Below are 15,792 nucleotides of genomic sequence, written 5' to 3'. Positions count from 1 at the left end.
TATGCCTCTGTCCACTCACCATCCACGTCAACGTGCGTACACACTGCGTTTTGCCTGATGCAAGTTCATAAATCTTTATCCCAGAAGCTTCTGCGCTCCCTCATCTAACGCTTACAGAAAAGACAGGACATCCGGATGCGTCTGTTCCTCCCATCATCGCCACACCCCCTCGTCCCTCAACACACACGCAACAGCTGTAAGAGCAAGGAGATCGTGTTTTTAAAATTCCATCGGTTCACGTAGGCACAGAATCGGAAGCAGCTCCAACATGGACATCAAGTAAAAAATACCAGTTTTCCAAAGTCTGTAATTATGTATTTACACAAATTACATAATCCTGTATGTATTTACATACAATTACAGATTATCAAGTAAATAACACAATGTTGTGTTAATGAGATGAAATCGAATGGAAACCATAAACGGAAGCGTCCACTTATCCACAGAAGAGGACCTGGCAGGGACAGGGGCCCCAAGGTGACCTGGCGCGTCGGCACCACCTGGGGACGTTCGCATGACAGATTGTGGGGGGTCAGTCCATGCCTGTTAAGTCTGTGACCAAGGTGCCGTGTTGGCACAAGCGACATAGCGGTTTGGCCGGCCGGGCTTGTGTTTGTGAAAACTGGACCCATCATTCCACAGAGGCTTGAGCAGCCACCCGCGGCCTTAGGTCCCTTATGACAAGAACCAGTTGCAAAGCCAGGAGCTGGGGCGACTCGCTCTGCGGCCCAGCAGGACAGCGCCCGCACCAGAACCCTGAGCCATCTACTCTCCCAGAACACTTATGTACAGAAATTGCATAAGTCAGTATTTATTTATTTACAGACCATTACAGTTTATCATATCAATTGCCAAAAGCATATAACATTTTGTTTTTCTTTTTTTAAAAAAAAAAGTAACCAAAACAAAATAACTCCAAAAGTCGACATTAAAGTAGCATTTTCTAGGAATGCATGGAGAGTTTAGTCTTTTTCACAAATCGTTTTCTTTCCTTTAGGCTGATTAATCTAGCATCTCATGCTACTTTAAGATTACTTTTGGCTATTTCCTAAAATCAATTTCTTCGGTGCTAAATATTGTACCTATGACATCCTAGAAACTTGATTCTTCCCTGTGATCAGATGTTTAATGTTTTTCAACCAACAATATTAAATGCCTTTTGGAAAAACTAAAGCCTGAATATGTGCACATTTTAGCAGCAGCAAAGGGTTAAATAATAAATAAGAATACTACCTCTTGGAATTAAATGCAGTTTCTGTTAAGAAAGTTTTTAAAAAAGAAACACGAAAATAAATGAAGAGGACATTCTGACTTTTACCACAAATCAGCTATTTTACATTGCTTCTGTCCCCTCCCCCCCCAGCATATTTCTTAATTCCAAATGTTGGAGAGATGGGCCCTCCGTGCTCATGACAATCAGCCGTGTGCTGCTACTTCGAAACGGCTTTGACTCACCAGTGGCATACTTATATTTTTCATGGAGAATGTGCATCAGAGCAAAACAAAGTTGGAATATTAAATTTTAAAATGAGTTACATAAATCCCAACACATTTTTTAACTGTCACTTTCAATTTCCCACACAAATGGCTAGAAAGTGTTATATGTGGTATGAGAATTTGTTATAAATTTTTTTCTTAAATATTGCTTTAAGAATTTGGCTCTTTTCTCCTTAGTATATAGTAAGAAATAGTCTCCCTTGCCCAAGGGCAAGTTTCAAAATTATTGCTACTAAAGAAATAGGTATTCTTATGCTTTTCAGCATAAAATGTTATAAAAGCCTTGTAAAAGATAATCTATAGAGTAACCTCCCCTCTAAAAAAATCGAGTGCTTGTGAAGACCATTTTAAAAAAAACAAAACACAGTCAACAAATATATACTTTCCCCCTCATTGTCATGATTGATGGAGATTTATTAGTTTCATTTTGCAAGTTTTACTTGAAGGGTGCTTTTACCAGGTATTAGGACAGGTCACACTGAAAGCAATTTTCTATAAAAGACGTTGTAATAACCCCTATGGTACTTGTGTAATTTCATATTTGAGAGCCAAGTGCACAAATAAAAAGTTTATAAGAATTACCCTGTTGTTCTGACTCTGATTCTTGTCCCCTAAAAAAAAAGAAAAATCTGTGCCAAGTAAGCTTTTTTTTTTTTTTTTTCTCCTTTTTGAGAATTCTAAACCAGTACAATGTTTGATATGAGTCCTGTTGTTCTGGAGATCGACTAAAATAAAAGCACAGTTACTGTTTAGCTTTGGTATATTCTGTGATACATTTAGACAAGTAGAATATATACCAACCCTTATATTTTCCAACCGTGAAGTTACAATGAGGGAGGAAGTCACTTATGAGAGAGAAAATATTACAGACACAGAATAAAAGTTTGAGACCCAGTTTATCTTTAATCCTCTGGGATAAGCTATGGAACAAGCAGTCTGGAGAGTGGACACTCAGTGTCATGAACGGTATGCATCAGTTTACAATAACACGGGCACAAAAGCGATTGTCGCCTTTAGGACACTAGGGCCATCTGAGTGTCTCGCATCCATGCACGCCACGTTCGCTGCATGAATATGCCACAGGTTTGTAGCGGACGTTGCCATTTAATGCCTACAGAGCCTAAAGCTTCCAAAGTGCCTATCTGGCCTGTACATATTTCATTAAAAATAAACTCTATAGAATAAATAAATATATAAAATAAATAAAATGTTGCCTTTGGAATTTCTATAAATAAATTTAACTTTTTTTCTTTTTTTTTTCTTTTTTTTTTTTAACTAAGAGGTCTTTGCTTTAAATTCACTGGGATGACACCCGTGACAATGAACCGAGAAAGTCTCGTCGGTCAGACCGCACCCTCCTGCCTGTGAAAATGCAGCGGGGCCCCCCTCGGGCCGCCAGCCAGATCCCGATGCGTCCAGGTGTGGCAGCTCTGCTGATGAGGATGAAGGACAAGAGATCGGACGGGAAAGCGCATCTACCCCCACATGCATCGGCTGGTCCTCTCTGCTCCCTCCTCTCTGCAGCCCCACTCACCCCCTCACCCTGGGCCTCCTGTCCTCTGCTCACCACCCACCCGGCAGCAGCGGGCAGGGGGTCCCGAGAGAGGACGAGCCTGGAGAACAAAATCAGCATGTCCCCTCCACGCCTCCGTCAGACTATGCATGCGACAGTTTGGCAACAGTGGAGCTGATGTGATGACACAGCAAATCAATAAGAACCCACCGCGTGAAACCTTTATAGTGGTTACTTTTTTAAGGGCTCAAGTGAAGAAACGGTCTTTGTCAACTTTGGCTTAGGATACCCTTATAGAGTTCGGGTACTTTGTCGGGGTCCACTGGTCTGGGTAAAAAATGTGTGAATTTCTGGTGCCGTTTAGTCCTCGTTCCTTCTCTGGGGGTCCCGTCCTTATTTAACGCGACATAGAACCGCCTTCCAGTGTCCACGTGTTTATACAGATTCGAGGAGTACGTGTTATACCAGTTTTCTTCAAACTGTTCTCTGAATACACACTCTTGGGTTAGTTTTTCCTGTTAAAAAACAAAAGCAAATATTTTGCAAAAATTAGCTACTTTCCGTATGAAAGCAATTGCTACATAACATAACTGGTGACAAAATACCAATTTTAACCCACTTTAAGTGCACTTTGCAAAAACTGCTTACCTCTATAAATGTAACTACCTCCTCGTGTTTTTTCATAATGATTAAAGCACAAAAGAGTCTAATTTTTTCTAGTTAGACTTTTCCACATGCCAATTATCTGAATGAGTCAGTAGGCAAAGGCAGCTAACGCCATGAGCTGTTCCCACTTTCACCACAGCAATTAGAGTGGTGACCACCCTGGGGGAAGGGCCTTGTCGAAGAGTCTCAGAGTGCTGCTTCATCTTCAGCGTATTTTTCACAAAGTCCTTGCCACACAGACCAACATCACCAGTGACGTCAGAGATTTTCTGCCCTTTGAAGCAGTGGAGGTTATTCATTACGCTAGAAGAGTGGTTTTCAAACTTCAGCACGCCGAAGAATCACTCTGGGATGCTTCTCTTAAGTGTAAATTTCCAATCCCCAACCTTTTAAAATTCTGATCCAGAAAGTCTGGAAATACACATTTTGAACAGGCCTTGTGGAACTGTGATGCAGCCACTCTTTGGTCCACATTTTGAGATACGATGCTTTCTATCAAGACTGGGTCTTCCTGAGTACAAAGAAGTAAAGACAAACATCCTAGCCCTCCTGTTTCCTTGAACTTAGAAGAACCCCCACACACTCCCCCCAGTTTAAAAGCAGAAAGGTTCCACATTTTCACAAATGTATTACACTTCACCCTCCGCCAGAGCTTTATGAAAGCCTGGGTTCCCTGAAACCCCGTAACCTAGGGCCCCTGCAGCCGCGTGTCTCGAGGGCAGTAAGGACCAGAAGCGATGCACACATCACACCCCAAACCGTGCACTCATTCCAGGCACAAACACGTGCTTCTAGCTGCGCCTGGAGAAGTGAGGCAGTGGGGGGCCCGGCTTCCTGTCCTTCTTCTGCCCGCGTTGAAACTTTAAGATCAGCACCTTCCCAGATGGCAGTGTTAAAAATAAACGCTAAAATGACTTCTGAAAACACCCCCCTTGCTCTTGCCCACCTGGCCCCTGATGTAAATAAGAAAACCTACAAATACATGTCCACGCACGGTTACACACTTGAGAACACAACTTAGTGCACTGATTCACCGCCAGCCGGGCGGAAGGCAGCATCTCCAGCTGCTGTGGTCGCATCGGGAGAGCGAGGGTGGGGACGGGGGCCGTGTCAAGCTGAGGATGCTGAAAACCAGCGGCCAGCGTGAGCTAGCTTCCCCAACATCACTCCTCCGTTCACGGAAGGCTTAACCCACCCAGAAACACAGGGGACCTGCACCTCCTGGGAGCTGCTCTTCTAGGTCAGGGGTCCCCAACCCCCGGCCACCGACCGATACCGGTACTGGTCCGCGGCCTGTTAGGAACCAGGCTGCACAGCAGGAGGCAAGCGGGGGGCGGCGAGCGAAGCTTCATCTGCAGCTCCCCATCCCCCCCCCCACCCCGTCGCTCGCATCACCTCCCGAACCATCGCCCCGCCCAATCCGTGGAAAAACTGTCTTCCACGAAACCGGTCCCCGGTGCCAAAACGGTTGGGACCGCTGCTCTAGGTGATCAAAATGTACTGAGCAGGTTGGTAACAAAATCTTATCTCCTTGGACCAGTCTCTGCTAAGTGAGCTGAAACAAGGGAAAGCAACAACAGCAACCAAAAGCATCGAGCAGGACAGGATGATGGGGAAACTCTGGAGAGCTGATGCTGGGTTTATAGGGACAAGGTGCGTTGCAGGGGGCAAGTGGCACCTGCAGCTCCCCTCACCTGGGCGCTAGCAGAGAAGCCCCTCACCTCCCTCCACGAGCAAACCTAGAGGAAACCCCCTGTGCTGGGGAAACCGGGCCGAACGTGATTTCTGTATCATCTCCATTAAAGCGGACAAAATAAAAATAGTGTGTTAAAGACTTTAACAGCTATTTCAGACTTTACTTCCACCTGTACAGTACGTATTGTCCCCACAGACAAGATTATTCCTGGCTTAAAATGTCTGATTTGAGTTTGCAGTGATTAAGTAAATTTTCTAAACAAGCGATGTTCATTTATTTTCTACTTAATAAAGGTGGACCGAAGTAGGGAATTGTAGAGCCTTCAGTTCTACCAAGGAGATGAAAAAAGAATTCAAATTAAGCTTTCTTTTTTTTCTCAGCAGGAAATCACTTTACCTGACAGATACTTTGTTTAAAAACTAAGGCTCTCCCTCCTCCTTCTGGACCCCAAGGTATGCCCCAGCTTCTAACTGCTTTGTATACAAGTCACACCTGCAGGGCGATGGCCTTTCAGGGCTCAGGAGGAGACGTGGCCACCTCGGGGTCTGCACACCATAAGGGCCTGGCTTTGGAGCCACAGCCCCTGCTCCGGCAGCCTCAGCTGGTCAGTGTCAGCACCTGAGGCGAGGCCATCACAGGTGCGTGGACGGGGATGGGCCCCCGGAGCCCGGGACGTCACCGTGGGGGCATGTCAGAACCATGAGTTCAGAACCTCTCAGAACTGGAGCCAACCTCAGCCAACAGGTATTGCAACTTTCCCCGGAAAATGCCCGGGACAGGGGCGCCGAGAAGGGAGGTCACCTGCCACAGACCCCGCACCTTCCACTTCTCGCTGATGGAGCGTTCCTCCAGACACCCCGTCCGTCCAGGGACTTCCGAGGCCCCTTCCAAAGGGCCGGGCGGGGGGCTCCACGGACCACGTTCCGGAACTCGGTGCAGCCCCTCTGATTCTGACAATCACACGTGCTGCCTTTCTTCTTTACCTCAAAATGCAATTTTTTAAAAACACTATTCATTTTGCAGGAGGAACGGGTGGAGGTGAAGAGAAAACAGAGAGTATGCACAGAATTCTGAAGTGGGAAGGACGCTGCATGCTAAGACTGAAACACTGAGTCCAGTATTGAAGATGAGCCTCAATCCACATGTTTTGGGGGTACTGTCAGTTTGCGGGGAAAAAAAGAAACAAAAAACAAACCTTTTTAAAAAAGTTGAACGAGGTAAGAAACTGAACTAACCTTTTCACTGCTCAGCAAACACGGCTCTGTTCCCCTTATGAGGCTGCTGTAACATCGTTTACACACACAATATAACGCTCTAGGCAACGCGGAAAATGAAGTGAACTGTTCCACGTAGAACAGTGTCATCTACAGACAGAAGCTTTCGTGATGGTTAAGAGTTCAGTCCTCTCCTTCACGGGAGGGTTGGATAACCTCAGTTAACTAGTTAAATGAGGCCGTGCAGACATGACATTGCAAAATCCCTGATCCAGTTCAGCTCCTGTAATTATTACACAAGGGGTATAACGCCACTCAGATAAACCTGCAGACCTTACAAAAAATTTTTAATTTAAATGATCATAAAAATTAAAGACCCTGATACCTTTCTATACCATGTATATGTTTTCAAATAATTTCCTCTTGCTATTTGGGTTTATGTTAATGTGTGATTTTTGTTTCAGACCAAGGTAGACAAAGCAGCCAGATTTACAGAATTAATCTCTTTATGATTAGACTTTAGTACTTAGCGATAAAATATTTAGTTGAGGTGAATATATTTATGTCACATATTTGTACTCCAAAGTGATTTCTCTAAATTAAAAATAAGAAAGTGAATGCAAATTGGGACAGCAAAAAAATATATTAAGCTGTATTCTTATATATACACAGAGGAGAAAAAACAGTTTCTGCCTTCAAATAAACTGTACACTTTAGAATTATAGAACTCAGATGTTTTAAAACTCACCACATGTTTCCAATGCAGACAGTTTATAGAGTATTCCACTATAAAGTGATCAATTCTTCTTTTATTGTATTTCCATGTTTTAATATTTTTGGGGGGATTATTTAACTATAGCTGTTTATGGCATACCTATCTTTGAACTGCTGGATTATGTCACTCAGCTTGGGTGGAGAATGTGGATTTAATTCAAAAGTCTCCTAAAGCCCATGCTTTGGAACAAAATCTGGTGAATGTCAGCGACTATGGAAACCCCTTTTCATTTTATATCATCAAATTCTGAGCAGTGGGAAAAACTGAAATTAAAACTTCAAAACTTTTACCAATCCTATTAAAACCAAAGTATGAGATAATAACGTGAAAATTATAGTATACCCCAGAGAATGTTTAGGAATGTTATACGACATAAACTCATATGGACACTAATCTTAACTATCTGACAATTGGAAAATGTGTAATCCACATGGGCGTTACCATGCCTGATTCCTATCTGTACCCATTTAAAAACTGAAATCAGAAGTTTTCAAAATTTGAGGTTCAGGAGTCCTCACTGAAAATGTATAGACTTATGCTGCTATTTTAAAACATGATTTCCATCTTTATACACATAAACATATGGTGTAGCTTTAACCATACCATCCAAAAGGGTGCTTGTGTTCAACTCAATGGGTTGTTTGACCTCCCTGCATAAACTCACAACACAGAAATCCCAAGGTTAGAAACTGCCTTGAGTTCCCGAACCTTTTGTAAGTTACTGATTTGACGTAATCGCTCATTCTCTGCCTACCGTTTACCCCAGTCCTGGTATTTAAACCTCCCTTAACTATAATTACTCGTGGAGATGTACCTTCCTCATTAATAATCTAACAGTAAAGTCTTAATGGGAACTGTTGCAAGCATCGGGGTGATTAAACATAACGACGAAAGGATCATTAATAAGAAGCTAGGTATTTTAATGCTTCTCTCCTGGGAGAAGTCCCCAAACAGAAAGCAACAAACACACAGAACAGGCAGGAAGGCACTCTTTCTCATTTTATTAGAAGCTCCATTCAGATCCAGCCCCCTTAAGCCCTCAACACGCCTCACTCACGGCGCATTTTTCAAAACCTCTTTAAAATCCCTACCATCCCACGGGCCTGCTTTTACACCCATGATCCTGGCCATCAAAACTGCCGCTGGAATTGTGGGAACAGTTGAATCAGTTGTGTCTGGTCAACGTACACAAACGAAGCAAGTGGGTGGGCAACGTCTGTCTCATCAAAGACACAAAAAGGTAAGAATTCCTAGTTCTCTCCACTCCTCCCCCACCAACCCAGACAAAACAAGACAGAATCCAGTTTCGCTCCAGAAGCCGCGTACTTAGTTGTACCTGCGGACTCGAAGGTAGGGCCCCGTCTGAATCTGATCCAGCCTTGGACATCTCCCCTGGCGTGGGCTCACCAGCCACGTGGTAGCCACCACACAGCCAAGGACAGAGCCCGCCGCGCGTACCGCAGGGCAGACCAGACAACCTAGAGGCTGTCCTTAGCAGCCACCCTAGAAACGGACATTTGTTTAGCAAATCAAGTGAGCTCATAAACCTGCAATATATGTTCAGAGGTGGAGCCCCACAGGGGAAAGAAAATCGTGCCCAAGGCTGAACAGAATTCAAGCGGAGAAGTTTAATATTCACTTTATGAAATATTTTTGCTTCTGCCAATGGGTAGACTATGCACATTTGGTGCTTCTGCCGAGAGCCCTACAGGAAAAGTTTGTGAAGTCTCTCTTAGGGTCTTAGGGCACAGGTAACATTTCTTATCATAAATGATCATCTGATAAGAGAAGTAAGTCGTTCAGTGACCACTTAAAATGCACATCAGCGATTTGCAAAAGCTGAAAAAACTTCAAGCTAAATATCACTCTTTGTAAAAACTGAAAGTAGAAGGACAGACCATGGAGGAGAAGTGGACAGCTTCAAGGCTGGGAGGTGGAATGAAGGAAATAATTCCTATTATTAAGGACACCAGGCAGAGACACTGGAACCCAACCACCTCGTCTGCAGGATAATCAGCAGCCGCACCGCAGGAGGGAGAATCGAAACAGAAACGCGTACCAGAGATCTTCTATGGTAGACAAAGCAGGCTGAATTCAGGCCTTGAGTGCGGAAATAAAATTAGACAAACTGAAAGATTAACAAAGATAATGGCAAAGTAAGCGCAAAGGCAATTTCTGAAGAACTAAAAGATTCACGTACTCTCTTCGGTAAAGGAATGTCAACCTCCTACAGACACACACACAATGGGGCTGATTAGCCACCCTGGGCCTCAACCTCCTCTATGAAGAGAGGGGACTGGACTCAGGGATGTCCAGGGTCTCTCTGAGTCTAAGGCCGAATGATCCGGCCTTGGAGCATCCAGTGTGGAGGCCTAGCCACCCTCAATGACGCGGGAAGGACGCACTGACCAGGAAATGGAAAAGAAGCTGCAGTGTTGCTGGAAAATAGGGGAAGAAACACGCCCAAATGTGCAGCCTCTGTTACCTCTGCAGAGACGGAGAGCTAAGTAATGCTTCCAGAAGCAGCCAAGCGGGGAGGCTGCTGTTTCGGGGAAGAAAGGACGGGGAAGAAGACACGGCTTTGGCACAAGGGGCCCCTCCTTCCCTCCCTGGGAGACCGATAGGCTGTCCCCCGGTGTTGGCCTCAAAACACACGGCTCACAAATGAACGTCTGCCTGACCAACAAACCCTACTTCATCAGCTGCCCGAAGAGGACTTACTGGGAAGAAAAACCAAATCCTGTAGGAAAACAAGCAGGTATCAAAGTCATAGAGCACCCAGAGCTGGAGGCAAAGCTGGACACGTGCACAAGGCAGATAAAAGGCAATGCTGAAGAGAAGCGACGCCAGGGCTCCAGAATTTCTCAGACACCCAGTCACACCCCCCTCCGAGGCGCACAGAGAAACCCCCAGTGGGCTCACGAGCACATGCGTGTCTCTGGCACCTCTCGACTCCCCGGGGCCCCCCACTGCCTGCCACCAGCTCCAGCTGGACTCGCGTCAGCCCAGATTTCTCTGGAACCAAACTCTTCCTCCCAGCCCCCGCCTCGCGCTAGAGAAATGGCCCCACGCTCGTGGAAAGTGACCGGTGCTGCTGTCCCTTCCTCACACGTGGGTGGCTGTCCCATTCTCTCGGGGCCCCTCTGCTAACGGCCCACTTCCAGGACGAAGCTGAGCTAATACCATCGGCCAGTCAGCCTGCTCCCCCGAGGCACCAGAGCCTCACAACCAACGTGGGCCGCTTCCAAAACAGCACCTTCACCCCGAAACGCCGAGTCCGGGGGTGGCCACTGCAGTGCTGCCACAGCCCAGCGACTTCACCAACATGTGGGCATGAGAAATCACCACGATGGGACCTAAGCCCTTAATAAGCAGTCCAACTTCTTTATTTAATTAAGAGGGTAAAATAGTAATGTGCTGCATTTGAGAAGAAGGTGTATAAAATTGACCTTAACAAATGAAGCTTTATGGTTAACATTTTCAAGTATAATGCAAGGGGCGCCATAGTTCGATCTGAAGGGAAATGTTTATTTACCTTCACAGACTGTGTCCTAAACCTTAACTTCTGAATTCAGACTTGCAAGAAGCACAAGTTCCGCGCGCCTCCATGCAGGCGTCTCCTTCTGGGGCCACACTTATCCCTGAAGGAGGCGAAGGAGCAGCTGCACAGCCCCGGGGGCCAGGACAGCGCCGGCCGCATCCTGGGTCCCGTCTCCACTGTCTCATTACCCTGGTTCCTAGTCCCAGCCCAGCCAGTCTAAGGAGGACGCCCGAGGCTGCACAGCCCACGAGCCACGGAGCTAGCATCCCAGGCCCTGCGCTGCCCCCACTCCACACTGCATCTCCGAGTTCAAACTCTTCAGGATGCAAGTACAGGCTTGAACCTTCCGTCGAAACACAGCAAACTGAAAATCTACTCAAAAGACAGGGAGAGAAAGAAAAGGAATACAAGCCATCCCAGAGGGTCCAGAGAAAACGACCTGCCACACAGCGATTCACAAGGAAAATGGAAGAGAGGGAGGGAGGGCGGGAGGGCTGAGAGGAGCCTCGGGCTGGGAGTGGACAGCAAGCGCGTGCACACGTTCAGGGCAGTGTGGCAGCTACACGGACAAAGCCACTCCCGGCCACAGCAGAGCCGGCCCAGCACGCACCGGGGAGGGTGCCCTTGGCATGACCTTGGCAAGTCCGAGCTCAGAACACTGCACTGAGCCGTGGGCGGTTCCCCACAAAGGAAAAGCAGACTGCAGCAGAGAGCTCTCTGAAAAATCACAACAACAAAAGATCGAGGAAGGAAGGGATGCATTTATGTCAGGGTTGTAAGCATTCATGGAGCCCTTTGTGGGGCTCCACTCCAAGCCAGAACCTCTCCGTCCCTGGGGAGCCTTGGCGGCGGGGTGCTGGGAAGGCAGACACTCTTCTCAGCCGCCTGCAAGGATGCTGCGGGGTGCCCAGGTCGACAGACCCGAAGCAGACAAGCCAGTCCTGGCGGCGGGCAGGAGGGGGGCGGCCCCGGGGCCAGCGGGTGGGGCTTTCTCTGGGAGGGGGTGTCTCCCGGGCCAGGACACGGTGCAGCAAGGCTGCGGCACCCCCGGATGGCAATGATGATGACAGTGGAAGACCCTCCAAATGTCAGTGTCGTGGCCTCTGGCAGCAGCTGAGGGAAACAGAAGCAGAGCCAGGGCCGCTGGGGCTGGAGGGGGAGTAAAGATGGCAGAGCATCAGGCTCTAAAGCCGGCAGCCCTGAAGCTGCTTTCACACCAGCCTCTCCCTCCCCGAGACCACCTGCCTACTTTTCTCCAGCTCCTCTGTGAGCGATCCTGACGTCTCCTCCCAGGCCAGGGAAGAAGCTCCCTCCCCCATGCTCCCCAAGGCCTTTCTGTATACAATTCTGTCACGACGCCAATCACACCAAATTATAAGCCTTGGTTTGCACGTCTGACTGCCCCCCAAAGCTGCAAGGTCACCCCAGGAGAAAACAGCACTTACCTGCGCGGGGTGTTGCGTGTGGATCGGGGCCCTGAACCACGGCTCCCGGGGAAACACAGGGCTAGGGTCCCGTGAGCCTCTGCTCATGACATTTTTGTCAACCGATCAATACATAACCTTGTTTTACGCCTGTTTCTGTTTCAGGTTAATAGTGTTGGTTCATTAGCCGTGGACGCAGGCAGCGACTCAGGCCGACGGAGGCTCCTCTGAGGTGCGCGTATCCTCCGTGAGGCTCGCCCAGACTCCTGCACTTGGGATACCGAACAGCATCTCAGCACTTGGCCCCGGGGGCATAGTCTAACCAGCAAAACCGCCACCAAAAGCACAGAAACGTGAGGCCCGTGGCAGAAGGGGCGCTTGCTCAGCCAGGAGCTGCCCCCTCGCGACGCGGCTTCCGCTTCTCTGTGCAGGCCTGCGAGCGACACGACCGCAGGGTCACGCAGCAACTGCAGCCAGCGGACAAACGTGCACGCACGCAGCCTGCAATCACGAGGGCCAACCGTGCTCCTGGCACCTACGGGAGGGCCGGCCCGCGTGAGCAGTGACACGGTCACGTCCCCTGGCTTCGCGAAAGCAAACGAGTGTGCGAGAGGGGAGCCGAGTGTGGCGGGAGCGTGCGGGGGAGGTGGGAAGGAGAAGCGGAAGCCCCGCGTCCCCAGCATCCAGGCAGCGGCCTGGCTCTGCGTGCCCGACAGACGACCCTCCGCAGAGAGGCGCCATGTGCGCGGGCTGCACGGAGGGGCGGACCAGAGACCCCGGACCCTAAAGAAAGACTCTCCCTGCGCACTGAGCACAGCCCCGGGTCCTGGAACCATGCCCCGCCCGCCTCTCCTGCCACCCGGGTCTACTGGGCCCCGCCCGTGAGCTTCGACCATTAAACCGGGTCCTTCCCGAAGCCCGCGAAGACCTGTGCTGGGTGACTCCAGCCGCCACTAACTTGCGAGGTTTCCCGCACACCTCAGACCGTCAGGGGAGGCGGCTCCCATGCTTAACAATGTGAACCTAAGTAAACTGAAATAAATAAGTAGATAGGTTTTTTAAAAGATGATTTTCCACTAATTAACCGCCAGGAGTATAGATGCTAAGGAAACAAATGAACCACTAAATAGAAACTAGGCTACTAGAAAGAAACAATTGTTTCAAAGTCCTATCTGTGAAGGAGAGACTACAATCCTGCTCTAATACCGGGTTATTTCTGGCAACAGCAACAAAAAGAAAAAAAATATATATATATCTTTTATTCACAAAAACGGATGGCCACTCATGCATATGTATCAGGCAAGATTTACTAATTCACCTATGTTTAAATAGTAAGTCCTTACCTTGACTCAGTTGCTAAGCCACTAAACTCTCATTCCCATCACCTCTAGAACAAGGACACTCTATGAACGAAATCAGCTCACACAGCAAAAGATGCTCTTCTGAGGCGCTGCCCTCCTGTCTTCAAAGTCACCACTTGATCCTCTGAACGCTGGCAACGTACACTAGCAATTGAAGGCCTTGCTCTATCACCCGAAGTATCTATTTAAAACCGCCCACTTCCAGAGCACGCCTGCCATCAAGGAGATTACTGCACAAATGACCCTTTTCATTTCCTTTACAGGAATGACATTCCTTGGAGACTCGACGTACAGGACACGCCTGACCGTCCGCCATCAAAGTCATCTGAACTGACACAGCACACGACAAACTGCTAAGTCCAGTGTGGACAAGGCCATCGGGTACGGTGTCCTGTTCCGTAACACACACGTTCACTCTGCTTGTTCCAAAGGCCCTCACAAGGGCACCGCAGCACCTAATGCAAACAACAGGGACCCTCGCTGCCAGGGCCTCCCAGCCCCAGGCGTTTCCACAACTGGCACCTACGGATCCCAGGAGGATAAAGGACCAAATCTGGGGGCAACAAGCTTCCTGGAAGAGCGTTTTCTCTGACCCGTCATTTCACGAAGAAGTAAAGGGATCATTTTAAGGCCACTCTAGACCCTCCAGATGACCGCGCATAACCACATACTGCCGGCCAAGAATGTGCGTGTGTCTAAAGTTACCTTCAGCGCTAAGCAGTACTCCTCTCACCATCAGGGCTACTGGGAAGAGAAACGACATCCTTGGAATGTCGGTGAAGGCCAGGTGACACCTGGCTTCCCAGTAATTCACACCGGAAGACATGGGGGGAGGACCTCCTCCCCCAGGAGCCGTGGGGGACAGGTGTGCCGAGGTCAAAGCCCGGACACTGAAGCGGCATCTCAGCCATCACATCAGACCCACCCTGCTGCTTCAGCGTCTATTGGTCTTATAGTCCAGCGTGAATTTAAATATAAATATGTTTTGAATTGCAGTTGCCAAAGAGACATAAGGGGTTCGTGTTTGTACATATTCAAATAAGATAATAAAAATAATCTAAGGCAAATGGGGTTCTGAGGATCTGAGATACTTCACCGTTTTCCTCTTACAGAGGTAGACATACTCCTTTATCCTGGGACGGGTGGTCCTTCAGGCCCCCTGCTGCTGCCCCCACTGTGGAAACACCGCACACGTGGAAACACCGCACACGTGGAAACACCGCACACGTGGAAACACCGCACAAGCGACTGCTCTGGCTCACACACGTCCACCCAGTAGAGACAACTGCCCCAATGTTGGGCTCTTTTAAGTTCCTGTGCACTGGAAACACAGTCCAAATCCATCACACCTTGGTTACTGATTACATGGACTCACATAAACCCAGTCGGGCCCAGCTGAGTCTCTGGAAACGGAACCACAAACAGCAGCACCTCTGTCAGCGCGGCGGCCAGGCCCCACAGAGCTGGTCTGAGTCCTTGCTCTGGCCCACCGGCCCCCGAGCTCCAGCCCCGGAGCAAGTCACCCCACCCCCTCCCCTTCGGCCGGGACAGTTAAGCAGGGTCCTGCCTGAGGAAGTCCAGGACGGTCAGGTGGACAGCGACATCCTGGGGAGCGCTGTCCACGAGAGCAGGACCGGATGAATGGCTGGGGTGACAAACCCTATGTGCCAACTGCTCATGCAGAGCAGGCCTTCAGGAAACAGACAGACTGGAAAGACAGAGTCTGGCTCCTAAGAACTTAATCCAGCGGGAAAGACCAACGGGGAATGAAAACTCCGGACAGAATACAGTAAGTGCTAAAAGGGATACAAACCAGAAACCCATGTCATCCTTTTCACCACGTTTACAGATCCCATGCTCTGCTTTCCTGTGTCATTACAATTTTAGTGATTGTGCTACCTTTTTTTTAATGAAAAGATCAATATCTCTCATGAAATGCAGGCTCCTTGAAACAGATTAATTTTTTTCCAGGGCATTCCTTTTTTTTTTTTTTTTTTTTTTGGTGCGCAGGCGTCTCACTGTCGTGGCCTCTCCCATTGCGGGGCACAGGCTCCGGATGCACAGGCCCAGCGGCCATGGCTCACGGGCCCAGCCTCTCCGCGGCA

At 48.5% G+C, this 15,792-nt stretch overlaps 1 protein-coding gene across 1 annotated transcript in view; it reads right to left on the bottom strand.

The window, feature by feature from the left end:
* Positions 1-3,235: 3,235 nt before the first annotated feature.
* The window catches only part of FGF9 (fibroblast growth factor 9), a 26,185-nt gene continuing 13,628 nt past the window's right edge, over positions 3,236-15,792 (bottom strand). Inside the window, exon 3 of the mRNA XM_007112606.4 lies at positions 3,236-3,525. Coding sequence (XP_007112668.1) covers positions 3,280-3,525 — 246 coding nt within the window. The 3' untranslated portion in view covers positions 3,236-3,279. The remainder of the gene's footprint in view (positions 3,526-15,792) is intronic.

This window comes from Physeter macrocephalus, chromosome 13, assembly GCF_002837175.3.
Source record: "Physeter macrocephalus isolate SW-GA chromosome 13, ASM283717v5, whole genome shotgun sequence".
NCBI lineage: Eukaryota > Metazoa > Chordata > Mammalia > Artiodactyla > Physeteridae > Physeter > Physeter macrocephalus.
Note: the sequence above shows the minus strand (reverse complement) of the source record. Positions and strands in the feature narration are given on the sequence as shown.